The sequence below is a fragment of the Copadichromis virginalis genome, linkage group LG10 (genome assembly GCF_057382275.1).
Source record: "Copadichromis virginalis isolate Kocher_CV1m ecotype Utaka linkage group LG10, C_Virginalis_male_GT1.1, whole genome shotgun sequence".
In the NCBI taxonomy this organism is placed as follows: domain Eukaryota; kingdom Metazoa; phylum Chordata; class Actinopteri; order Cichliformes; family Cichlidae; genus Copadichromis; species Copadichromis virginalis.
The window spans coordinates 17,321,113-17,346,655 of NC_140627.1; the positions used below are offsets into that span (position 1 = coordinate 17,321,113).

General features: G+C 39.5%; 4 protein-coding genes across 6 annotated transcripts; all 4 read right to left on the bottom strand.

Moving 5' to 3' along the window:
* Positions 1–32: 32 nt before the first annotated feature.
* Positions 33–7,050, bottom strand: ilk (integrin-linked kinase). Of its 2 annotated transcripts, none has more exons than XM_085470331.1 (13): positions 6,949–7,050; positions 6,424–6,558; positions 4,418–4,583; positions 4,039–4,134; positions 3,777–3,873; positions 3,593–3,676; positions 3,419–3,504; positions 3,227–3,336; positions 1,603–1,730; positions 1,177–1,298; positions 990–1,089; positions 634–764; positions 33–539 (listed from the first exon to the last, which is right to left on the bottom strand). In XM_085470331.1, exons 2-13 carry the CDS (start codon positions 6,510–6,512, stop codon positions 390–392), a joined length of 1,359 nt encoding a protein of 452 aa, XP_085326457.1. In that variant the 5' UTR covers positions 6,513–6,558; positions 6,949–7,050; the 3' UTR covers positions 33–389. The 2 variants fall into 2 exon arrangements, with proteins under 2 accessions (XP_085326457.1, XP_085326458.1); XM_085470332.1 differs by lacking the exon at positions 6,949–7,050 and adding an exon at positions 6,645–6,928.
* Positions 7,051–8,969: 1,919 nt separating this feature from the next.
* timm10b (translocase of inner mitochondrial membrane 10 homolog B (yeast)) lies at positions 8,970–10,714 on the bottom strand. Its single transcript, XM_085470298.1, has 3 exons — positions 10,649–10,714; positions 10,475–10,570; positions 8,970–9,755 (listed from the first exon to the last, which is right to left on the bottom strand). Exons 1-3 carry the CDS (start codon positions 10,676–10,678, stop codon positions 9,270–9,272), a joined length of 612 nt encoding a protein of 203 aa, XP_085326424.1. The 5' UTR covers positions 10,679–10,714; the 3' UTR covers positions 8,970–9,269.
* A 736-nt stretch (positions 10,715–11,450) lies between these two features.
* Positions 11,451–18,550, bottom strand: LOC146700202 (uncharacterized). Of its 2 annotated transcripts, none has more exons than XM_085470297.1 (6): positions 18,437–18,550; positions 17,572–17,673; positions 17,439–17,481; positions 17,116–17,240; positions 16,567–16,625; positions 11,451–15,271 (listed from the first exon to the last, which is right to left on the bottom strand). In XM_085470297.1, exons 1-6 carry the CDS (start codon positions 18,438–18,440, stop codon positions 14,786–14,788), a joined length of 819 nt encoding a protein of 272 aa, XP_085326423.1. In that variant the 5' UTR covers positions 18,441–18,550; the 3' UTR covers positions 11,451–14,785. The 2 variants fall into 2 exon arrangements, with proteins under 2 accessions (XP_085326423.1, XP_085326422.1); XM_085470296.1 differs by having other exon boundaries at positions 17,572–17,676.
* A 1,101-nt stretch (positions 18,551–19,651) lies between these two features.
* On the bottom strand, positions 19,652–24,332 carry LOC146700203 (uncharacterized). Its single transcript, XM_085470299.1, has 7 exons — positions 24,179–24,332; positions 23,647–23,994; positions 23,092–23,201; positions 22,853–22,997; positions 20,961–21,410; positions 20,273–20,375; positions 19,652–19,999 (listed from the first exon to the last, which is right to left on the bottom strand). Exons 1-7 carry the CDS (start codon positions 24,258–24,260, stop codon positions 19,870–19,872), a joined length of 1,368 nt encoding a protein of 455 aa, XP_085326425.1. The 5' UTR covers positions 24,261–24,332; the 3' UTR covers positions 19,652–19,869.
* Positions 24,333–25,543: the final 1,211 nt, after the last annotated feature.

The window sequence follows — 25,543 nt, forward strand, 5'->3', positions numbered from 1 at the left end:
TAAAATGATGTCTCAAATGAAACGAACAAGCATTTGTCATAAATATAAAACATTTATTGCATTGGCAGTCAGTGGTGTGCATAAAAGAATCGATTCTATACATATTTCACTGAATGAAATCCACACTGGATCAAAAAAAGAGCTTGCCAGCATTTCAGTGACCAAGTCTCAGTCATTACAAAAGAGCTGCTTAGCCAAAAAGAACATTTAACTACAAATTTAACTTATACAAGAAAAGCAATACAATATTAGTGTCTGAACTGTGGGTCGCTGAAGTGGTTCCTGGAATTATTTACAGTGGCTTGGCAGATACATAAAGGAAGTGATGCTATAGAGTGGTTTGGTGATTAAACATGAAAAAGGAAGTGCGTGAACTGATGCACAAGCATTCACTTGTCTTGCATTTTCTCCAAGATGGGAACAATCATATCAAACTTGGGTCTCTTGGCTGGGTCTTCATTCATGCAGAGCCTCATCAGCTTACAGATGTGAGGGGAAATCCCCGGGGGAATGGTCGGCCGAAGACCCTCGAGAGACACCTGTTTATATTGGGGCGGTGTTAAGTAGAAAAGCTGCACGTGTTTGTAATGTAATGTTGAAGCCTATGGGCAGATAAATACTGTGTCAACTTACTTTCATGCCTATCTCCATGTGTGAGAGATCAGCAAAGGGGACTTCTCTGGTAACGAGCTCCCACAATAACACAGCGAAACTCCACATGTCTGCAGATCTTCTGTTAATGTCCTCGGGCTTCTTCTGCAAAGCTGAAGAAAGAAAAAAAAACCCATAAACATAAGCACTATAACTTAGATCTTCATTATGTAACTTTACCAGGTAAAACAGCACGACTGCTTCTTAATTGGTACTAAATTATACAGCGCAGTTTCCTCCTGGCTGAAAGACTCATAAAGTCGAAGGAGGCATTTAGTGAGCAGGAAGCAGGAGGGAACAGTGAGTGAGCGAGGAGAAAAACAAAAGGGAATAAATACCTTCAGGAGCCATCCACGCTGGAGAGTACATACGACCAGGACACTGGAAGGACAACTTAGCATCCGCCATACTTATCCTGGCGGTCATGTCCTCATCAATCTGTAGACGAATTACATCTTGTGATCACATCTGATAATAAACATGCGGATATCTAATGAAATAAAAGACAGCAGAAAGGCCTCTCACCATGATGTGCTTACTGTTGAGGTAAAGCCGCGAAACCATTGGTTCTAAGGTGTGGAGGAAAGCCATGCCACTGGCAATGTCCAGTGCAAACTTCACTGCCTGGCTCTGGTCGACCACGAGAGCTGAGGGAACAGAAGGCAGAAGTAGGATATGGGGTTTAATTAAGTGCCATGATACCAACATCTAAATGTCACTTAACTGACTAGCTGACATGAATGAGTGAGATGGGGGGGAGTGAGAGAAATAAGAGAAATAAGTGAGAGAAAGACGCATGCACAAATACGTTTCTTTATCCATAATGTATGAAGCCACACAGCGTCATCCACAGTGGCAAACCTGCCGCAGTCTTAGCTCTTTCAGGCTGAGACAAAAGACAAATTTGAGCCTTTTCATTTTAACGCATGCACACATTGTCAAATGACTTACTGGTGCCCTGGTGTAATATGTTGTAGAGGGATCCGTAGGGCATGTAGTGGGTAATGATTATAGGGTGAGGGGATGGCGGTGACTGACAGGCCCCAAGAACAGGTAGGATGTTTGGGTGAGAAAAAATCCTATCAAGCCACAACAGAAAAAAAAGAGAGATTGTGAAGTGTTTCTAAATATTATTTAATAAATAGCTATTTATTCTAAGCTCAAGATGGTCTGTCTGGGATAAGAAGAGACTAACAGAGAAGAAATGGCCTCAAAGTTTGGTCTGAATCACGAGAATGCTTTGCAAATCCACGAGAAACCACCCCACCATTTGTGTCACCTTTAAAGTTAAGCCCAGCAGCAGTGTTTTTGCATTTCACTGTCACCTATTTTTGCAGTACATGAAAGAGCTTATGTTGCCTCTAATCTTCGGCGCACGCATAACCAGCGCTTTGATGATTGCATCAAGCACAGCCAGGACGTTCCTACTGCGCACTCAGCCTTCCTGGTGAGGTTTCTTTGATTTGGCCTGCTCAAAGGATTCTCTCACCTTCTGTTCTGGTCATTTTATCCCGAGGATGACAGAATTTATTAAAAGTAGATGAGATGGGAATGCAGTTTTGCTCAGGTGATTTAATACTATTCAGAGGACGCTTCAGAATGCTGAAGTCATTCTGTGGGCCCGCCTGGGCCCGTCTTAACACGTTCTGCAGGGTTCGACGGTTATTGCACGATAAGTTCATAACAGAAAACAGGATTAGAAAGTAATGCTTGAGTCACATTGTGAAGGGTCTGGTTTCATCTTATAAAAGAGGTTCATGTTTGCTGTAGAACCCGACTTAGCAAAAATAAAGGGTCCTCTCCTCCATTGCATAAGAATCCTGCACAACATCCTAGCTAATCTTTGACCACAGACTTCACCGGCGGTTCATCGCGGTCATCTGTACTCTACACGAGGACTGTGTTTACCAGTGCATGGCCACCAGGCCAAATGTCGACTGATTCTATGTAACTCAAACAGACGCTAAGCCGACTCAAGATAAGAAACTGCAGCACCAAATGTATTTGCCTCAGTTTACATAAACACGCAGGCTGACAGCATGTGACCCTGTGATGTTTGCCCATGATCCATGACACGAAAAGCAGAGGTGAAACAAGCTTAATTCAAGAATTAAATTATAAAGATAAATTCCCAGGATATGTTTTTTTTTTATTTAAACTATCTCATTTAAAGCTTAAAGCTTAAAATTATGCATTATTAGGGCCAAGATACAGTGTGAATTTAACACCACCAAACTAAGTCACTGAACTGTATGATACATGCAGTGTTAGTGCCTCCTGGAATATTTAGCTTTATGATAAATATGATGACTCCTTGTGCCGTTTACCCACCCAAATTCATAATACAATTGTCCAAATATGGTGAGTTCTGGCTCAAGAATTATGGCAAAGGTCATAAGAGTCGAAATGTAACTCCACAAACCAGTGCGTGCTGTAACAATGGCTAGATCCATCTTTCATATACAGTCAATGCAATGGAATACCGATTCATTGTTCGGATACCACAAGAAACACTGCTGCCCCAGACCCACCACTATAACCTTTCTCATTCCTACAGTACGGTTATTTGAATCACCTCAGTTTAGGATGTTCCTCGTTGAAGTCTCTGCTCTTCCTGGTGGTCCAGTCTCTCACTTGTAGCACTTTTACTACAATTTCGTCCCCTTGCCACCGACCCTGCCATAACTACAAACAGAGCGCATGGTGTTAAACAGCCGGGGAGCTGAAAAAGACTGGCACGCAGCAATAAAAACAGAGTGCAGCTAACCTCTCCAGACTGGTTTTCATTGATCTTTGCCAGCAGCGAGAGTTGCTTATAATCGATACCAGCCTGCTTGTTGAGGGTGCCATTACCTACAAGGTCAAAAACATCGCTATTATTGCAAACATTCTGCTTTGATATGATGATTGGCCCCTAGAGTGTGGAATAAATGCTACTCACGGGGTCGTGTCCGCATGGTGCCCTTCCAGAAAGTTTCCTTGTATGGAACTTTGATCAGACTCTGGCCCATTTTCTCTGCCTTTTCTAAAAAGAAAACAACAAAAATTAAGAATGCATAATTATTTCCTTTTCAAAAAACCCCTGTTTGTCTGTTAAAATATCCAAAAATAGTCCCCTGTAGCACCTTGTAGCAGCTGTCTTAGGTGAGGCTTGCCTTTGTCCAAAGGTGTTTGTCCATACCTATTGCATATACACACCTGGGCACCACTGGCCACCAGGTCCTAAAAGAAAAAGTGGTCAAACAATGTAATGTGCACAGATTAGATACTGAAGAGCTTCACAGAAAAAGACTGCAGTGACCATCTCTGACCAGAAGAGGGAGCAAAGAGATAATGGTAAAGTAAAGAGAGAGCATCTGTGTATGGGTATATAGTAAAGTACTGCACCTCGGCCACTTCATCCTGGCCCCAGAAGCAGGCGTAGTGGAGCGGGGTGTTCCCGTGCTCATTGACTGTGTTGGGGTCGGCTTTGCACTGGATCAGCTGCCATTAAAAAACAAAAGGGCATAATGATAAATAAGATTTGACCCACCTAAAAAAAAATAAAACACATACACAGACCCACTGATTAACAACACTGTATCTGTATCTGGGTGGCTTTGGTTCAGGAGAGCAGGTCATCTGCTAACTGGAAGGTTGGCAGTTCAGTCGTTCTGAGTTGATCGGTATGTAAATGTGTGTGAATGTCAGATAGCAAGCACTCAGCTCTAGAAAAAAAGTGCCTACGTGAATATATAAAGTGTATTGTATAAAGCGCTGTGTTTACCTTGGCCACGATGTCTCTGTGTCCATGACTTGCGGCGAGATGCAGCGGCGTATCGTCGCCACGGTTCATCACATTTATGCGGGCACCTCGCATGATGAGCATGTCGACAACGCCGTTCTTCCCTTCCCTGCACGCCCAGTGGAGAGGGCTGAAGCCGTGGTCATCACTAAGCCACAGGGCAAGCACAGTACGGGAAGCAAAGAAGACATACTTTTATTGTAAACTTACTTTATAAAGTCTGACAAGTATATTTTCAGTTGATGAAGTGTGTGTCACTGTGAGGTGATGACATTCTTGTTTCGCTGAACTGCATGTAGGAGGATGCTGGCGGCCTCTGACAAAATTGTACATGTGTGGCTTCCTCTATGACATGGAGACACCCAGGTTCTCACACACAGACACACACACACACCAACTGCTAATCTTTATTTAGACTTAAGCATATGCTACTGCACTTTTCCTGCAGCCTATACTCCTCTGGTGACTCCTCTGATGACTGGCATGTGATAAAAATGCCAGTGCAAGCTGGAATAGCTACTAACATATGTAAAGTCGCAAACACTTGCAGCACTGCACTCTAGCAGCCTGCGAGGAGCCCAGGATATCACCTCCATGTGACTTGGCCCTCTTTCACCCGTTTTGCTTTACCTGACCCCAAGGCAGCTGCTGGGGATTCTCGCAGCTCGTTGCAAAGCCACAACCTCTTCACTCTATTTAACAATAAACCCTAAGAGAGCTTGTACAGCCCGTAGGAAGTAGCTCCAGAACTAGGTTAACGCTTAAGTGAAATGCCAGTTAGGCACATTCTGTCTGTCCTGATCCAGCACTGTGTGGACAGACAGTGCAGTCTAACCAGCCCTTTGGGCTATAAAAAGTAACAGAAGAGAGAGAAAAAAACTCAGGAATGACAGGGTGGAAAAAACACAGTGGAATCCTGAGCTACACATTCTCTCTCTCTTTCTCCTCATGTCTCTTTATGTCACACGTTTCCAGGGGGCTGATCTGAAACAGCTTTTTTGTTTGTTTGGTAAAATGTTTGTTTCTAAGTTCCCTTTCCTTTTGTACCAGATGTAGAGGTAAAGGAATTCCACTAACATGTAGCACATTTCCCCTGCCGACACATGACGCTTTAATTGCACATTATTAGATATTCTAAAGGTAAAAACAGGCCTGACCGCATAGCTGAGCTTCCTCAGAGTAAGAGCCAAAAAGGAGGCCTCCAGCATAATGAGTGGCCTCTCAAATGTTTATGCGGGACTGCAGAGAGCTGTCTGGGTAGCTCTGTCGGCGAGGGCTTGGCCCTGTATGGAGCTGAAACAGAGGAAATGGTCTTGGCTGTTGCGTGGTTGGCTAGAAGCTCTGCAGCCCTCAGAGGCAACGTCAACAAACTGCACATATATGGCCTGACCAAAGAATGAGATAACTGAGATCTTTAGCAGTGAGGTCTTCTTGCTCCTTTCGAGGAAAGAGATTTTTGGAAAGGGCAGATGTTGACGGGGCTGCACCCTTTGATTAATATAAAATCATCTGGCAGTAATAGTTTGGATTTCACTTTTAATCCCAAAGTGTGGCTTCTTTAAAAGTAGCTGTTTTTTAAACACAACACACTTCTAGAGGGGCAAATCTTAAGCTCTCTGAGTCACGTAAGTTACTGTGAAACCTCCTCTGAATTACCCATAAGCAGTTTTTGGAAATGACCTCATAAGAAGAAGGGGGGGAAAAAGTACAGACTGTAGCTTAGTGATGCTCAGCAGTACGTGGAGTTGCAGAGCGAGAACAATATGGAAACTATGTGACCAGCTCCAATGCGCCAAAGATCACCTTTTTCTAATGCACACCAGCACACAAAAACACCAAAGAATCATTTGCTTTTAATACAAATTCTTTAAAAGTCCAGGTCTCGTTGCACAGGCTTCAACATCACAGCTGGATTCAGCAGAAAGTCCAGCAGCAGTCCTCTTCAAAGCCTTGTCTGTTTGAATGAGTGTGCACAGTTATCTGCTTACCCCAGGTTGAGGTCATTCTCCGTGTTGTCCAGCCACAGACGAACAGCCACAGAGTTGCCCTCTCTGCACTGTGTGAAGATGTCATCCATGGGTATGCTGCAGGTTCCGCCTGGTTTAAGCTCAGGATCACAGAGCCTGTCAGAGGTTTTATTAATAGGTTTTCACCCCCTCACACTTAAAAGCTTTGCACACCTTCCAGCACATTATCAGACATCACTCACTTTTGAATCTAGATTGCTATCAGCGCTATTCTGATGGCTGACTAGTTTTAAGGTCCGCCTTAAAAATGATCAAAATGTTAAATTCACTATTTTTGCTGCAAAAATATCCAGAAGCCAGCAGAATATAAAGCCCCCACGTTTCCTCTTGGCTTCATCTGCCTCCGTTGAATCGGATGGGCTGGCCTATTGGATCACTTTGAAAACTACTGTAAAAAAATGTTCAAGTTCAGTCAACAACGAAGCTTCTCGGGTTTGTTGTATGTTTAGGAAAAGTATGAACTGTATAGAAAAAAAGTTTTCAAACCTTTTACCAGCTGGTGAGCGATCGATTTCTTGTTGGTTTCTTTTTCCCCCGCGAAAGTCTGCCGTCTCCTCAAATTTAAGAGCAGGGAATGGTCGCTCCGAGTCCACGCCCCGCTCCTCAGAGCTGATGTGGGCTACAGCTGGAGAGAAGTTCGAGGAGGTGTCCGCTACTGGCAACCATATCCCGGGACACCGAAGCACCAGCGCTCCCTGCTGGAGGCAACGCAACCATGCAAAAGCAAGCAGGGTATTTAGATGTTCTGAGGTCTGCTGAAGCTCATCTTGTAACCAGCAGGTTGCCGGTTCGATCCCCAGCTCTGTCTGTTTTGGTCGTTCTGTCCTTGGGCAAGTCACTTCACCTACCGCCTACTGGTGATGGCAGGTGGCAGGACTAAAAAACTATCTACAGCAGATTAACAGTATCTGAAAGAAACACGGATGAAAAGGCCACACTATCAGTCATGGATTGGCCTCCCCAGAGGTCGGACCTCAACATTGGGAAGCAGTTTGAGATCATGTTGACAGAGAATGGAATCAAAGGCACCCAACAGCCAAAGAAGAGCTTTGAATGTCCTTCAAAAAGCCTAAAGAACTGAAGACTACTTAAAGAAATTACAAGAAAACTTATCTAAGAGAGTTCAAACTGTGTTGAAGAATGTGGCTCAGGGGGTCAGGGGGTTGGGAAGCGCATCTGTAACCGGAAGGTCGCCGGTTCAATCCCTGGGCTCTCTGTCCTGGTCGTTGTGTCCTTGGGCAAGACACTTTACCCTACTGGTGTTGGCCAGAGGGGCCGATGGCGCGATATGGCAGCCTCGCTTCTGTCAGTCTGCCCCAGGGCAGCTGTGGCTACAACCGTAGTTTGCCTCCACCAGTGTGTGAATGTGAGAGTGAATGAATAGTGGTATTGTAAAGCGCTTTGGGTGCCTTGAAAAGCGCTATATAAATCCAATCCATTATTATTAAAGAATAACCCAGTAATTAATGTTGGCTAATTATGAATTTTCATAGCATTTTAATGCATCACAACAGGATTATATATGTATACAAATTAAAACTATTAAGTGTCATAGTTTCATAAACTTGGTTGTTCTTACATAGATTTATTTATTTATTTTTGCCAATTTATAACTTGAAAAATAACAAAACAGCGAGATTTATGTTCTTCAGTTACTTAGTGTTTTTAGGACAAATAACTCCCTATGGCAACGTGAAATCCCCTCATCTGTTTTAACTAGCTTGTTATTGACAAGGAATGTAAATCTCATTGGCTCCCTCTCTGCAGCAGCAGGGCGGTGAAATATTGTGGCAAAAAACATTTTCTCCAAACAACATCAATAACTGGAACCAAACGTCTTCATTCACAGCCATAAGAACGCACAGTTGCTGGCTGTTTATTGCGGCTCTCCTTCTGGATTTAGAGGGTGTGCAACACAGATTGTGCAAACACAGGAAATGATGGGGAGGAGGGGAAGATGATGATATGTGACAAAGGTCGTGAACTGCCTTCAGAGCTACACAAGCCAGAGCACGTGGCGTTCCCCCGACTGTGTTCAGACACCTGAACAGGATGAAGGCGGGATGGCCTTTAATGTTTTACTCAGTCCTTTTCACTCCCTGTGTGTATATACACACACAACTGCATTTAATCATGAGTAACAACCAAACTCTGACTCTTTCTCCTGTAGTGTGTCCTTTGTCCCATCTCTCTTTGTTCTCTTCTCTTTCCCCTCATCCCAAATTGGTCGTGGCAGATAGCTGCTACTCCCTGAGCATAATCCTGCTGGAGGTTTCTTCCTTTTAAAAGAGTGTTTTCCCTTCCAACTGTCACCCAGCGCTTGTTTTTAGGAGATCACGTGATAGTTGGTGGTTCTTTCTAATAGTTTCGGGTACTTACCTTACAATATAAAGAGCTTTGAGGCGACTCTTGTTATGAATTGGCACTATATAAATAAAATTGAATTGTAGGTACAGATGCACACAAACACACACATGCTGTCAAACAACTCTCATTAGCAAACAACATCACCTTTTATGGGTAGCCTTTTAATGTTAACCTTTTACAATTTTTTCCCTACTGTGTAAGAAGTCACCATAAAATTACTGCACAATTGAAATTCCTATCATGAATGACATTCCTCCTCCTCATGTCTTTTGATCAAAATGATTCATATAACGCTCTTGATCGATAACTGTGTCAAACCTGTAACATGTAATGCCTTTCATGGTCATTAATTGACTTTAGATTCATCTATTGCTGACTAAGGAAAAGGAAAAAAAATGCTGACATTTGGTTTCATTTGGTCACAAGATATCAACTATACCCTATTTATTAGACCCTTTTTGTCCTGATAGGCTCTCTGATTTAGATGCATCTTCTGATAAGTATGAAGAGTTAGATGACGTAAACAGTGCCGGAGAGCTGGCAGAATCAATCTGGCCACCAGCTACTGAAGGCTGAGAAAATCCTCCTGTATATGAAGGTCCAATGCCAGCTTTATCAAGCACTGGAGCATTTAGCGTTTCATTTGTGGGAGTGAGCGGTGTGGCAGCTGATAATTTGAGTTCTGAGGACACAGACGCATCCAGCTCAGCTGGAAGTGGAGATGAGGTGTTGGGAGCATGATGTGTTGCTGAAATTTCAGTCCCAGCAGCTCCAGATGCTGCCTCTTCCTTGGCATTCTCTGCAGCTTTGCTCTCCAGCTCCTCCATCCGCCGCTGGACCATCCGAGGCATCAGCTGCACATAGGTGCCCATTAAACGATGGTTAGATCGAATGAGCTTCCCTGCACAGTTGTCCACACAGCGCTCCTGGAAGGCAAACAGCAGTCAGAGGTAGAAAGCAGAAAACTACAGTATATTGTGATCACACAGTATATATGCATTAGTAGGCAAATGTGTTATCCACATCCTGGCTGGGACTATTTTTAGTGGTTTGACTGGACTGAAAATATTCAAGCTGCAACATAAAACTGGCTTCTTTATTGCAGGTTAAATTCAGTAAGGGCCTATGAATGCTACAAAGTTTCTCTTTCACAGAGTAGGGTCACAGGCAAAGTCCTCTCTGTCAAAGATGTTACACAACATCAAATGTGTTTGTAAATACAATAAAGCAGCATGACCAGGATGGACAGATTTAGAGATGAGTATATTAAAGAGCTTAGATTTGGCAATTTGGAGACGAAGTTAGAGAGGTAAGGTAGAGAAGGTTTGGACGTGCATAGGAGAGATAGGTGATATATTGGACAAAGTTTGTTGACGGTTGAGACAGTAGGCAGGAAGAAAAGAGGAAAATCCATTGACCACAGAGAAAATTCATGGATATAGTGGAGGAGGGGAAAGGTTGATGTGACAGAGGACGATGCTAGGGGTAAAGTGAGATGAAGGCAGACGATCCGCTGTGGCGACCCCTAAATGGAACAGCCGACAGAAAAAACACTTGAAAGAAATCGTGTTGAGACGCAGAACACGGCAATCAAACAATACCACCACGTAGCCGACACAGTAACTGTGATCTTCGCTTTTCCTACCTCGTCCATTGTGAGGTTTCTGTAGTTGAAGTTGCTGCTGCATCGCTGGAAGCAGATTTCAGTCATTCGGTTGTAAACCAGAAGAAAATCCCGCAGCTGAAAAACATACACTCACACTCATCATCCAGCCGTGTTGCTGATTGGGTTATAAAGCAGTGACTTAAAGTGACTTACGTTTCTCAGCTGTTGGTCAGGATCCATCATGGAAATTTGTCTACTTCTAAGCTAATATGTTAGCATGAGCGGTGATCAGCTGCGGTACTGAACAAATGATCCCACTTTTAGATTGTCTGGGTTGGGTGACGGTACAAATCGACAAGATATAAGTCACATATAGGCTTTAACAACGGAATATTCGCATTTGAAATAAGCGCACCTGAATAATTCGCAACAACTGCATGACATTCACATGCACGCTGCCATGTTGGTTACGAAGATCGTCTCCGCCCATCAGAGGCTTCACTACGTAGTCTGTGAAAAAAAAAGTTTCCATTTCCGGCTGGTTAGAAAAAAAGTGAAAGATAACATGATATTTTTATTTTATTTTTTTAAATTTTTGTTATACATTCTTATATTTCGTGTAAATTATCTACCATCATCTCTCTGCCTGTTTGCTACTGTATTTTACTAGCATAGTAGCATTGGGTTGCCGTCTGAAAGGTGGAAGACCTAAATTTATGGTTTATTCAGGTTCGTGCAGGTAACCAAGGTCGTAACCAAACCATGCTATTTAAACTTAAAAACAGAAATGAGTTGTTGTACCGTAGCGAGCTTCCTATCATAGTTTGAGAAAAACAGCCGAGAAGCTAGCCAGTCTCTACAGGTAGGCCGCAAGTGGATAATATGACCCTTCACTGCCTCAGAACAAACCACTTTGCTACAATTTAGTTTTTCTCTCTAAAGAACTATGGTTGGCACTCATTACTTAAATTAGTACTTGTGAGTAATCACTACTTAAAAAATACTTAAAAATACAGTATAACTTAACATCCTTTAAAAAGAACAAATCAAAAATAAATCTCCAGCGGCACTTATTACATAAAAATACTGACCCTTCAATTTGTTTCTTTCTTTTAAGGTCTCTGGTTGCTACTCCTTTGTGCAACTGTATCTGCTGGTAAGTACTTTATGTACTGAAAATAATATCCTAGATTGTTATGGCAGTAGTTACAAATGTTAGAATTTTAGCATCATTTGTGTATTATGAGGTTGAAATACTACAATCTGAGTTCTGTTGTTTATAATACAAAATAAGGTTATGTTCTTTGAAAACAGTATACTTGGCCTCAACCTGTAACTGTCTGAGTAGCAAAATTATTATTAAAGATTTAAAAAAAATAACGCGTTCATAATAATATTGATTATCCTTGATTGCAACCTTTGTCCGTTGTAACCATTGCCAAATAAATTTAGATGACTAATAGCAGTTTTACAAGGAGGTGGAACAGATTAGAAAACCCACTTACAGTTAAGTCCATAGGTTTTTGAACAAAGTACTTTTTTTTGCTAATATTGCCTCTGTCCATCACCACAGTGGGTTTTAAATCAAACAATCAAGATGTGATTACATTGAGGTGCGAACTTTTAGCTTTAATGTAAGTGCTTTAACAAAAGTATTGTGTTAGTTGTTTTAAAATTGCATGCATTTTTATACATAATCCCCCATTTTCAGAGGCTCAAAAGTATTTTGTAATTGAACAAGCTAACATAATTAAAAAAATTATGACTAGTTTTTAATACTTGGATGGATGTCAACATTTACCTGACGTCCAGAACCCATGGACATCACCAAATGCTGCCTTTTCTGTATTAAGATGTCCAGCATTAACCTTTCCCGCAGTCACCTTCAGTGCTTTGGATCGTGAGCTGTTTGTCTCTACTGAACTATTCTATTGAATGTCACACTTACTTTAACAGTTGTTCGAAACGCACTATAGAAATTTAATGCACAATTCACAAGCTGCAGTGTAACCCACTTTATATTTCATATCTGTCATGTAATCTTTGTTTCATCTCATCCCCCCTCCTCTCGCTCTCTTCGCACACATACATGAAACAAATAAGCAACTTAAAAATAACACCTGTTCCAATTACTGCAGGTCACATGTGGCATCATAAGCAAACTGTACAATGATAGCAATCTTACAAAGAAACCACATGCCCGACTACAAGCTGAAAGAGAATTGTTGCATTGCTTTTTCATGGCTGAAATTAACCCTTTAAAGCCTGAGCTGTGAAACAATCGGCAGAAAATTCTAATTCTTGAAAACAGAGAGTTTATTGAGCCATCTGACAAATTTGTTTATAAATTATTATACGTTTTAATTTCCATATATGGTGTTTAATTTGTATTGTATTTGCTACATCTGGCATTTCAGTTTAAAAAGTCACAAAAAAACTGTATGTATCAAATACGATACACTAGGCGTTAAGGGGTTGTGATTATGCAACCACAAATTTGTACTGTGAGTTTGAAAGCCAATGTCATATCTTAATTACTACTAATTTTTTTTTTTTACTTTACTTTTTTTTTCATTTTATTTTTTTAACTAAAAAATTAATCTTCTTTTGTATTTTCTGTCTCCTCACAGCCACATCATGCAATTTGCAGATTTTTGCTGAGCCTTGCTGAAAGGCAGATAAATACCTTTGAAAATGTACCTCATTTTCTTACCGCTTGATCAAAGTTAAGTCAGCAGTGAAGCACGATTCTCTGCAGGGTCCCCAAAATGGGCGTCAGCTTGGCTGAGCCATTCTTGTGGACTGCATAATCATTTAATTACTCAAATCATTATTATGAAGACGTTACGTAGTTGAATGATTTCCTGCATTGTCAATGTCCCTTTAATACTTTACGGTAACCCAGTCATAAACTTTGGTACTTGGTTGTATGTTTACTCTAAGAGCATAGTATAAAACAGTACATTTTCCTTTGTCTATGTAAAGATAAGTGTGTTGCCTTTTGCTTCTCATCATGTCATATTAGATTACAGAACACATTAAAAGCGTTATCTCTTTTTTCAATTACACGATTAAGATAGATCTAAAAGCTAAGTTGTCAATTCATACTTATTTAAAGAGTAACTTAGGAAATGCCCACTGCAAATCAACTTAATAGGCTACAGTATAAGATTAATACCCATATTTAAATGATAAACTGCTCCTAATTACAACTGATTCTTTATAGAAGCGTGACTTTATAATTTTGAAAACATCCTGTATAAATGACTGCCTTTATGTCCTCATACATGACAGTTACTAACGGTGCCTGTTATCCGTGAAAAGTTTCTTTTGTGACATTCCCATATGTCTGCAAGAGTTGCATCCAAAATGCCCAAGGGCAAAATTTAATCCATAGAGGGGAAGTAGGCCATGGTCAGCTATTGAAAAACTGTCAACAAAGAGTGGGCTGCAGGCTTCTGACTGCTGAGTTCACTCCATAGCTCAATTCCCTCGGCAGATAGCCGGGCAGTAAATTATCCTGCCAAGGGATTACAGTGAGGGAAATAATCATTTAAGCAGATGGCAAATTAGCTCATATGTGCAATAGATTACTAAAGTAACAACCATTGTCATAACCATGACGTGTGAAATCCTACATGACATTTACAACAAAGTAAGGTGCCCACAGGGAAAACAAAATGTCATCACTTATGTCCCACTTAAAGCTTCCCCCCCCCCCTTTTTTGTTTTTACTTCTCTGTTTTTTAAACGTTATCGTCACGTTAATGTTATCTTCACCCTTAGCATTACCGAGAGGCGGTTTCACATATGCTGAGCATGTCGAGTTTTTCAGTGAAACATTCCCTCTCAGCACATAGCCAGCGCCCACATCGTGGAAAACAAATGTAAGAAATAATTTCTTCACACCTTTCTATGAGACATCTGGTAATATATGATGATGAGACATCAAAACAGTGAGAGTTCTTCCATGGCCTGTGATGATTTGGTGTTTTCCTCATCTTTTGCAATAAACTGAAAAATTTCCACACGGGCCTTGACATCTAAATGTCACGCAAAGAGTTTCCTTTTAGCTTTATTTACATTTATTACACCCTCTGCATGAAAGGTACACTTTTCTTGCTCTGTTGCTCAATGAGGAGACCTCATCTTGTCTATCTCGGAGAGGAAATTGCTCAACCCTGCAAGCAGTTTGAATATTTTAGGTGACGTAGTTTCATTTTACAGCTGTAGTAATAGACAGTAGTTTGTTTTTTGCACATAAAATAAAATAAAAACCAAAAAGTCTTTTTCAGGTGATATAGATTTCAGTTCAAAACAGTTTGAAACAGTAAAACTTGATATGTTTGTTTAACCGTGCTGGTGACCATCCTGGCTAAAGCTACCAATGAAAGGATCTGTGCAGCTCTGAAAGGTTTCTACTTCTGAAAGCTGTTCACATAAACTCCCATTGTTACACTCTTGTTCATCTTTCATTTCTTCACTCTCTTGATTTCCTCCATCCTCGCGCCTTCGCATACTATTCCAACCAACATTCCTCTCCAGCGTCAGATTCTTTTCTCTTTCCATTTCCTCTGTCTGTTGAGCTATTTGTTGACTGTTGAGGTAGATGCTGCTGTGTGAAACCATGGTGCTGGTGTCTCTGGACGGAAGATGAGCATCCATGTCTGCATCCACCTCCAAGAATGTATTCGGAGGAGATGTGTGGTGGACTGACAGCTGTTCGGGGAAATGATTTCGTCCCTGTGACTGGCTATGCTGATGGCGATGCTTCTTCTTTCGTTTCTTTGCAGTCTTCAGGTCCAGTGAGGCATAATTCAGGTCATTCTGGAAAGGCTGGTTTCAGACAACACAGACAAAAATAGATTGATTGTAAAATTGATTTCAGGTTTTGCTTTACTCTGCACCGGTTTCTGCATCCTATTTAGTGGCTCCTGTGTATGTTCTCATGTATTTGAGTTTGTCGAGTTTATTTTTAGAAGGCTTCAGGCTTAATTGTGTTCATTGGTTCACAGCTTTATTGACCACAAAGAGTCTCTGGTGTCAGTTGCCTTCCGTTTTGAAAGCACTTCTGTAAGCATCAGTTCAACTGATTTGACTGTTGTATTTTTGCACAAAATGTAAGTATTTAGTTTTAGATTGAGCTGACTTCTTGAGTATAGTCAGATAGTCAGTGCAGAACATTATTATACTGTGTGAAATACTGACAGTTGAAGTCCATTTTATGTCATAATATCTATCTTAGTCTCCTTAATGGTTATAAAATGGTTGTAAAAGAAACGATGTAACTGAACTTAGTGTCGAGTTTGGTCAAAATCATAACTGCAAACCGTGTGCAGTAGGACAAAGTGAAAAACAAGTAAAATGAATTCCTACCATCACAAAAAATAGAAAGTAGAAGGAGGGCACGGCAACTAATCAGTTATTTTTGGTTACAATTGTATCTTCAGTTATGGAAATAAGGTAAAATGTTTATTGCGCTGCATTCCATTTCGCAATTTTGTTCTTGTCTTTTGTAATAATTTTGGCGCGTCTCTTTACTCCAGAGCAGTACACTCTTAAAAGCATCAGGCAGTAACAGATTTAGCCAAGATGATGAATAGTCTTTGTTCAAATTCAACAATCACAAGCGCTCAACAAATGAGCGTTTTAAAAGTAAGCGACTAACTGTGTCAAACAGTAATTATTTTGATATTTCTTCTTTAATTGAGTAGCGCCGACACAGAAGCATAATGTGTCATCCTTTCACATTTTTAAACGCTATCAATCGACGCGCTAATTTTACATGACTAACATATATTTCACAAGTCACATCATCAGCAAGTAAAGTAATCAATGAAAGAAGTGTAAGAATGACAGAAGAACTATATACACAAGTTACAAGTGCCATTCACATACATTAGTGTGCAGAATACTGTATGTAACAACTCAAAGGAACTTCAAAGAACCTGTGAGTTATGCAGTTAATAGACATTCTGTAAATAAAGATGGAGTTCAATGAGCTTTTTATTAATTTATGAGAGTCTTATTAGGGTATTTCAAAGTCTTTACTGGATCATGTAATAGGAATATGTTAATCCACTAAAATACACTTGCAGATAGATTTGAATAAACTTATGAACAGCACTTACCTTCTTACTTTCTCTTGTGCGTTGCATGGTCATCATCTCATAGCAACCCTCTGCAGAACCTGAAGTAAAACACAAATAATGTTTTCTTTTATTAACAACAATGCCCTTTGTATCATATTTGATACATGAGTTTCTGAGACCTCGTCAACATGATCATACACAACATGATATAGCGAAGAAAAATTGTGGATTTTGTTTTAAGGGCTAATAAACATCTCAGTTCCAAAAAATCTGAATTTTCTGGCTATTTTTTGATGGGTTGGGTCTTACAGGGTTAAACATTCGGACGGAATGCTAATAACAAGACAACTAAATTATAAGTCAACAATTGGGGGGATGTACAATTAAGGCAAATTTGCACATGTTAATCCATTAAGTTTTAGTCCATATTAAAACATGTTTTCCATGTTTGTTTTTGCCAAAAATGTTTTTGTATATATCAGCAAACCATACACAGTTATACATTAAGGTATACAAGTGTTTCTTAATGCTAACGCACTGATTTTGTCTTGTTTTTTTCGAAACGAGTCAGAAAGCAGACACACTCACTTCTTCTCTCTGTGCTGATGTTGCCATAGATTGGATTTTCCTGTTGCTCATGATGATTGTGGGGATTTTCCCTCTGCTCTTGATGATTAAGGTCATGAAAATAATGCCCTTCATTGTGTGACAGGCTTCAAAATATGAAAGAACATTTGGACAGTTTGTTTAAACAATGTGATGCTATTTGCATATTGTAATTTTATCAAAAAATAAAATGAAAATACTCCAGTATCTATTACTGTTACTTACAATCAAGTGTTGTCTATTGGACTAAATAATACATTGCCAACAAAATAAATAAATAAACAAATATATATTAAAAAACATACGTTTCTTCTTCAGAAGTGTGGGGGCAGCAGGATCCATTTTTTTCTGTGTGAATAAAATATGTTGCAAATTTACAGAAAGTAAAGAGTGCGTTAGAAATAACTGTGAATACATTTAGATTACATATCACCTTACCTCTGCACAAAATAGTTCTTCGCTTGATGCAAAAGATCACATTGAGGCATAAAGAGATCGACAGGGCCACAGATAGCAGCGCCACGGCTACAGTTAGAATATCTACTAAGAGACAAAAACAAAATGACCACTAATATTGAAAAATGACACATTTTAGAACTCAGTGTTCATATTTCAAACCTATTTATTTTCTTGCGCTGTCATTAATATTACAACCCCCTTTCTATGCATCACAGTATCAAAGAGAAAAAGAAATGATTCTAGCATGTTTTCTAAAAACAATTAGATGCTTTAACATTGTTGGACAAATCCAATCACTGATGGTGAAGAGGAGAATTTTTAAGAAAACTACGACCTTGCATACTTTAAAGCCTGATATGGCTACTTTAAAGTTATTAACGTATACAGCTTCGAGTGTTTCTACAAGCGAAGCGTCGTAGGTTTGCTTTTCAAAAATAATCTTTCCCTCTCAGTTTTGTTCACAATTAGAAATTATTGACAAATTTACATAAAATGCTTTTGCCATGTTCCCACAAGCACAACATGCTTAACTACTGTAGACAAAGAACCATACGATTACATACATATATACACAGACATGATTACTAACTCAGTCAGCCTGGAGTTTTGACTTTTATCTTTTGTCCTGCCATAATCATAACATAACTAGAAAAATATTTTTCTAGTATTTTGGAAAATAGCAAATTATACAGAATTATACTTAGCGATATACGACGTATGTGAGATATGAATAATGTTGTGAAATATACATATCATATATATATATATAGATATATATAGATATAGATATAGATATAACAGATATGTATAACTTTAAAATTTCTAAAAGGTCTTCATATCCTACCCATATTCCAGCCGTCTTGAAGAAAACGTGTTCTCTGTCTGATACGACTGCTCTCAGGTTACAGGGCATCACGTTGTTTAATCAGTGAGATGTGCAACACTGTAGTCTATTTTTACCCTCCCTCTGTTACCTCGCTGGTATCACGGTACTTTGAAAACTGAATGTTCTTCAGTTACAAACAGGAAGCGAGGTAACCTCATTCTGAGGCACGCAGTCTCAACACTACAGTGGGATACAGAATAATTTCATATAGATCGCTGTATTATAATATAAACATGACAACTGTTTAGAAACGATAGCAACTTTAATATTGTTTGTCACAGTTATAAACAAATACAGTAAAAAACTATCTACAATAAGAAAGCAGAGAATTTCACACAGACTGGTCTGCTCTCAACGTTAGAGTTAAAAAAGAAATAAAGAGTCAAAAAATGGTGAAAACCACAATGTGGTCTTGAACGATAAGCTCACATTTATAGTGTTCTGTCAGCTGTATGCAAGGGCCATTGTTACGTATGCTATGTATATATCAAGAATTTAAATCTTGCATAGACGTAGCGCTTTGTGGTTTAGCTGTTGTGGTTGGAAAATAAGAAAAAAAATGCAGTTGTGAAAAGTTTCCCAGAACATCTACATACGTGAGTGTCTGCAGGGCAGATAAACACAAATGTCGATGGCTAAATAAATATAAGCAGTATCCATTTAAATTGCTCATTAAAACTTAGCAATTCATTAACTCAAAGGATTAAAAAATATATTTAAAAAAACATCAGAGAACTTCACTTGTTAATGTTTATGAAACCCATACTGATTCATATTTTCTTTCATCAAGTGGTTGCTATGTTTCTTTTAGCCATTAAGCCCATGTGGTTTGTGGTTTTAGCCCTGCTTTGTGATCATGATTGTCGCTCTGCGGTACCTGTGGACAACAGGGGTCTTTGATATTAAGACATTTGTAACATTGTTGCATCAACTAAACATACTGAGCTAAATTAGAGAAAATCCTTGGGTTTCTGGGCAGGAAATGCCTCGTCAGACTAATGAATGAAGTATTACAGCAGAAGCAGCATTCCTTTGAAAGATAAAGAAACTATAGAAAGTACACCTTAAAAAGTTCTGTCACTGTGTATGAATTGGTAGTATATGGAGTAAGCAGTACAATATTTGAAACAATGTCACAAGAGAAAAGTAAATAACACAAACACGGTTTAAAAGTCAGTTTAATGAACTTTAATATGCGTTCATTTTCAGCTATTGATATATTTGGGTGCATTTTATACAAAAACAAACAAACAACCCCCCCCAAAAAACCTCACAAAGTATATACACAGAGCCACATTTGGAAAATTTCCTGTGACTGGTTTGTAATGAGTAAAAATAACTTCATTCTGTAACTCTCAACATGACCAAGAGAGGACAAAAATTTGAGTCATTCATATTTGAGTCTCTGTTAAAGAGTTGCACCTTGAAATGGGAAAAGAGTCTGTCAGAGTCTCGCTGTGTCTTATTGCTGTATACTTCACTGGAGGTGGAGGGGGTTTGAACGAAGGCGGCGAATCCAGCCTACAAAGACAGAGTCAGAGTGCAAATATTGACTTGTGGCATTGTTAGACAGTTAGTTGAAACCAGAAAGCATTGAGGCAACTTTTGTTGTGATTTGGCGCTATATAAATAAAATTGAATTGAATTGAATGTGGAGGTATGTATTGTAGGTCATGTGTGTCTACTGGAAAATTTGACAGATATCAATATTTTTGAGGTCATTGAGGGTCACCCAGTGCACGACCCTGTGCAGGTGTGGAGGACGGTTGAATGCATAGATAGTAAGGGTTTTACCTGGTTTTTATAACTTGTCTTCTAAAAAGAAAGCCAGCCACGGCGATCAATACCAGCACCGGAACAATGATTACCACCAACAACAGATGAATCGGTGCCGTATCTAAGAAGCAGATTGTGAGAAGGGAAAATGTGATTATTTGTACAGCAACAGCTGCAGTTTCTAACATATTGATTGTCTTGCTCTGGTGAAACCGAGCAAAACGTCAACAAATACTGATAATAAATGTAAAGCTACAACGCAGAAACTTTCTGCCTCGAGGCAGAGAAGTGTGTCTTACAATCCTCCCCCTCAGTTTGTCATGCAGCATCCCTAGAAGTAGATGCTCCTCTTAATGAGTTTTCTACCTGGGAAAGGCCTCTAGCCGGAGGCTGAGCAATATATGATGAAGATGCAGATGGTGAAAGCAAAGAATCTCTGGCTTTTCAGGTTTTGCCTTTTGAGCATTTATATCTGCTGTTTGCCTGTTTACAAGCAATTTTTTTCCCCAACACTGTGACCTTGCCTTGATATTCACAAACTGAAGTGCTCACTTTGTTGGTAGTCCCCAAAGAAAATGCACCAAATGGTCTAATAGCATCACTAACGAGCTAGAGGCAGACTGGCAATGTATAAAAAAATTCTCACATCGTACCGATACATGTTTAGATGTAAATAAAGTAAAATACTGCGGTTTTAAAACTTTACCCTTATTTTCATTTTCTCCATATTTATCTCCAGATGAAGGTCTTTCAGGACTTTTAAAAATGTTTCCTGTGGTGCTGTATTCTTCTGGCGTTGCTGAGGAAATGCCCTCTGGTTGCTCTGTATGTACCTCAGTCTCATTCCTCATCTCATCACTGGCCGATTCTTGCGTTGAGGTCAACATTGTGCTAGGATAGCCTGATTCTGTTGTCCTCTGGACAGTCGTATTGAACAAATCTTGGGTGTGAGAGTGTGTGGTAGGGGATGCTGTGACAGAGATGTGTGTAGAATTTGTAAAAGAGGTTATGTGCTCATCAGCTGTGATTGTAACATTTGTGGTGTTTGGAGCATTTGTAGCAATGAAGGTGGTCCGATCTGTGTGGGTTGAAAGCTCGGGGGTTGGTGATGTTGTAAGGCTGATGCCTGCTGATTCAGTCAAACCCTGTGGTGACACTGTCAAGACAGTGAAAGAAGAAATAATCCTGTTATCAGAATGTACTGTGCAGATTGGTTGTGTCTTCATATTGTAGAAATCTGTAGTCTATCCATCACATTAGAATCATGCTAGCTTGCATTACTGTTTACAACATACTTCAATCTATTGGGAAATAAACTTAATTGCTTGCTCGCCAACACTCAAACTTTACGGTCAGAGCCTCGTATTTAATATGAGATATAGAGCTGTGTGTTCAATGTATTTCCCAAATGTAAAGCTATTCATTGAACCTGCATAAAGAGTAGGGATTATAATTATAGTTGACGAAAACTTTAAATTACCCAATGAAGAGTAATACATCATTAAAACACGGCTCATGTTGGCATTCGGGAGAATATGCATAATCAATACAACTAAAATATTTCAAGTATCTAGAGTTTGGAGCCTTGGGCACAGATTTATGAGGTAACGGTGTTGGCATGAATTTGCAATATCAATAGTACAATGTACAGGTGTTTCTTTTTAATTAGGACAGTTTCTCTTCTGAGTGTCAATTTTAATGCTACCGTGCCTACCCTGATATATACACCCAGAGAGGTTTGATGTCCAATGAGACACAACTGAGATGCCATAGTTTGATAATGTACATTTCTATTAAATTTAGATGAGAGCTACGGGAAATTGTGACCTATTTCGACGTTTTCAGTTCTACATTTGCTGTACTACTCCAATCTGACCAACAGACTGTGCTCTTACCCCATATCACGATTCATAGCTGGTGTTGAGCTACTGTTATAGTGTGCAGTGCGTTGTGTTTGTGTGTTTGTGCTTGTGGTTTGAAACATAGAATGAAAGAACGGGAAGTAAGTTGTGACGTCTGTGTGGCTACTGTTTGTATTTTTTTGTCACGTATTCAAATTCTCATGAGAAGCGTCTACAAAGGATGAAAAAGTAGACAACTGGGGATTATTTTCCTAACTGAGCACAGCCGGCTCACAGCACTCCATCAAACTATTTAACCAGTGGTGGCAGGCAGACCACATGCTGCTTGGTTGTATTGAAATTTAAACTTTTGAATTATGTTTTAGCTGGGTGTATTTCAGTATTCCTTCAAATCCCAATGGACAACTGATTTAAAGCAAATAATTGAGTTTCTTTTTCTTTTTAGTTTTAGTAGTTCCCAATTTATTCCTAGTTCCTTCCACATTCTCATAACATGGCTGGCAGCATCACAATCCTTTGAATCTCTCGCCTTCCCTTCAGCTAATTAAAAATTAAAATTGAGTGAGCTACAGTATAATAACAAAAGTTCAAGTATCAGCTTTCTGGTCCAGTGCAGTTTATTAAGTCATTCAGTCTCTTGGGCCCTCTACTAGATTGCTAATCCAGCCCTCGGGAAATGATGAAATTGAATATGACACAAAGAGGCAAACAGCAGCAATGAACTGAAGACGCTCACCTGTCTTCAAACTTGTGGTTGTCGTTAGCACTGTGACCACAAACTCTTTGCTTCCTGTGTTGACAGTCAGTGTATAAACCCCTGCATTAGCATCAGTCACCCACCAGAGCTCCAGAGATTCAGTCTCTGACAACACTTCATCATTCTGGGGCAAAGCATGATTATGTAGCACATAAAAACCTTTTATTTTGAAAAGAAGTCAGAGTTAAATTCAGTTTTAAATTCCAAGTTTCCTTTACCTTGGTCCATCTGTACTTTGCGTTTGGAAATGATGTGCAGCGAATTGTCACATTTTCTCCATTTTGGACTTCAACAGTGCCATTCACATCACACGTTATTTTAATGTCATCTATTGAGGAAAGCATGAGATTAATTAGATTTGTTGATCACACAAAAAACATTAAAAAAAAAATCAACCGACTGAGTGATGTGAAAAGCACATTTTGTAATATGTCTTCTGCCAGTGTTGTGATCACAACATCCCTTCAACTGAACAAAAGAGTGTGTTGTGTCGTGTGTTATGAGACAAGTAATATGAAAAAGAAAACTGTCTTTTAGCAGAGCTCCTAGATTTGTTCTTTTCGTTCTTACTTGGATTTGCTGAGCGGTAAATAGCTGCTGAGATTGGCAGAGACTGAGTGCTCTGATGCAACCTCAAGTAATGTGAAATATATGCAATACAGCATTAGATAGAAAGATGTTGTGTATTTCTATTTAAATATTAAATCCAGGGTGGTCTACAAAGTCTGGTTTAGGTACTTAGATATGGCTTTGTGTGTACTAGGTTCTCTTACCTTTGATTATTATCTGTGTTTTAACCTTTTTGGATCCATCAGGAAAGGTGGCCATGTCACAAACATAGATGCCTTCATCCGATTTCTTCACATCAGAAAGTATTAGATGGGAACCCAGGACATCTCTACCGTTCTTCTCAATCTGGATGGTAATATTTTGCCAGAATAGATGGAATCCATAAAATTGGCTGTGCAAACCCAGCTTTGTAGTTTTATTTGTTTCCTTACTCCATTCAATGCTGACAATCTTGTTATCAGTAGCACTTTTTAAAGTGCAGGGTAAGGAAACATTCTGGCCCACTACAGCTTCCATCTTTTCATAATAGAACAACTCAACACCCTGGATCCCTGTCAGACACATCAGATAGTGTTAGAAGTGACAAAAGTCAGGACACAAAATCACTTATACTTAGGATTATAGTAACACAGCTTGTCACACCAGAAGCCAAAACATATTTCAAAACTAATGATAAACATTAATCTTTGCCAGTATATCATAACCCCCCAAAAACATGTGGATATCCAGAATTACCTTGAATAGTAGAAGCAAGAAGTAGAAGACAGAAAACTATTCCCAATGCATTTCCAGCCATTTTTGAGGTCCCCAAACTCATTACGACAAATCAGACTGTATCCATCGAGCCTGATTGAGGCACTCAGGAAAGGCAGAAAGAGTAGAATGTCAACTGAGGTTAAAAAATGGGGCAGAAACTGCGAGACAGGATGGCCTATCTTTACAGGAAGTCGCATAGAGACAGTGACTCATTCGTGTATTATTGAAGCTTTGTGGTAAAAAGAACCTGGTGCAAAGCATACATTTGCAGTAGCATGTGCTTCAGTCACTTCTCCTTTTGTCAGGACTAACTAACAAGAGTCAGACTCATATCATTTTAACAAGAATGATACCAAGGGGACACACAAACCCAAACAAGAACAAAATTAAAAATGATTTAAATTAAAACCAACTTCTTAATGTGTAGTGTTTGGTTGATACATCAGTCCACTCAGACCTCATCTTTAGTATATCCTTAATACACCACAGATGAACAACGACATGTGACATAATATGTTGTGATATTATTTAATATAACAAAAACAAAATCAAAATGAAGTACAGCGGTTCAGTCTTCCACAGGATTTAGGAGGGTAAGTAGCATGCAATGCTACAAACAAAAAAAACATAAGAGCAACATTGCAGACAATTAGAAAAGAGCTCAAAAAGTATGAGGGCTGTTAGGAGAAAACCTCTTTTCTCAAAAACAAACATGGCAGCACAAGGTAGCACCTAAACAAACCACAAGACTTTTGGAACAATGTCCTTTTGACACACAAGGACAAATTGGAGATGTCTGGCCATAACGCCAGCAAGAGTCGTGTAGCGAAAACATAACACAACATATTAGTTCAAACACCTCACACCAGCTGTCAACCACTGTGGTGGAGGGGAGATGATTTGGGCTTGTTTTGCAGCCACAGTTCACCTTGCAGTGATTGAGTCAACCGTAAACTCCTCTGTAAACTCAGGTATTCTATAGTCAAATCTGAGTCCGACTGTCCAACACACGATGTCAAGCAACAGGACAGTGATTCAGTGTATTGCAGTGGCCCAGTCAAAGTCCAGACAGGAACCACATTGAAATGCTTCAGTGGGATCTTAAGAGAGCGTGAATAAACAAACGTCTACAAACCATAATGACTTGAAGTAAAGAAGAAATTTGCAAATATTTCTCTATGTTAGGTTCAAGGTTCAAGGTTCTTTATTTGTCACATGCATAGTTATACAAGTATAACACACAGTGAAATGTAACCTGACACGCTCCTCGACATGTGCAAAAAGGGGGGGGGGGGGGGGGTAGAGGAAGAACATTATATATATATAGTATATAGATGAATAGTG

Excerpts from the sequence above, each read along its gene's own strand:
- ilk (XM_085470331.1), bottom strand. The coding sequence starts at position 6,512 with ATGGATGACATCTTCACACAGTGCAGAGAGGGCAACTCTGTGGCTGTT. Across the intron at positions 3,505-3,592 it reads CACCATGCGGACACGACCCC|GTAATGGCACCCTCAACAAG; the intron begins GTGAGTAGCATT and ends TTGACCTTGTAG. Across the intron at positions 1,299-1,602 it reads CATATTACACCAGGGCACCA|CTCTCGTGGTCGACCAGAGC; the intron begins GTAAGTCATTTG and ends CTGTTCCCTCAG.
- LOC146700203 (XM_085470299.1), bottom strand. The coding sequence starts at position 24,260 with ATGAGTTTGGGGACCTCAAAAATGGCTGGAAATGCATTGGGAATAGTT. Across the intron at positions 23,995-24,178 it reads TCTTGCTTCTACTATTCAAG|GGATCCAGGGTGTTGAGTTG; the intron begins GTAATTCTGGAT and ends TGTGTCTGACAG. Across the intron at positions 23,202-23,646 it reads AACACAGATAATAATCAAAG|ATGACATTAAAATAACGTGT; the intron begins GTAAGAGAACCT and ends TTTCCTCAATAG.
- LOC146700202 (XM_085470296.1), bottom strand. Across the intron at positions 16,626-17,115 it reads CATCAGCACAGAGAGAAGAA|GTTCTGCAGAGGGTTGCTAT; the intron begins GTGAGTGTGTCT and ends GTTTTACTTCAG. Across the intron at positions 15,272-16,566 it reads GCACAAGAGAAAGTAAGAAG|CCTTTCCAGAATGACCTGAA; the intron begins GTAAGTGCTGTT and ends GTCTGAAACCAG.
- timm10b (XM_085470298.1), bottom strand. The coding sequence starts at position 10,678 with ATGATGGATCCTGACCAACAGCTGAGAAAC. Across the intron at positions 10,571-10,648 it reads CTGACCAACAGCTGAGAAAC|CTGCGGGATTTTCTTCTGGT; the intron begins GTAAGTCACTTT and ends TATGTTTTTCAG. Across the intron at positions 9,756-10,474 it reads GAAACCTCACAATGGACGAG|GAGCGCTGTGTGGACAACTG; the intron begins GTAGGAAAAGCG and ends TTTGCCTTCCAG.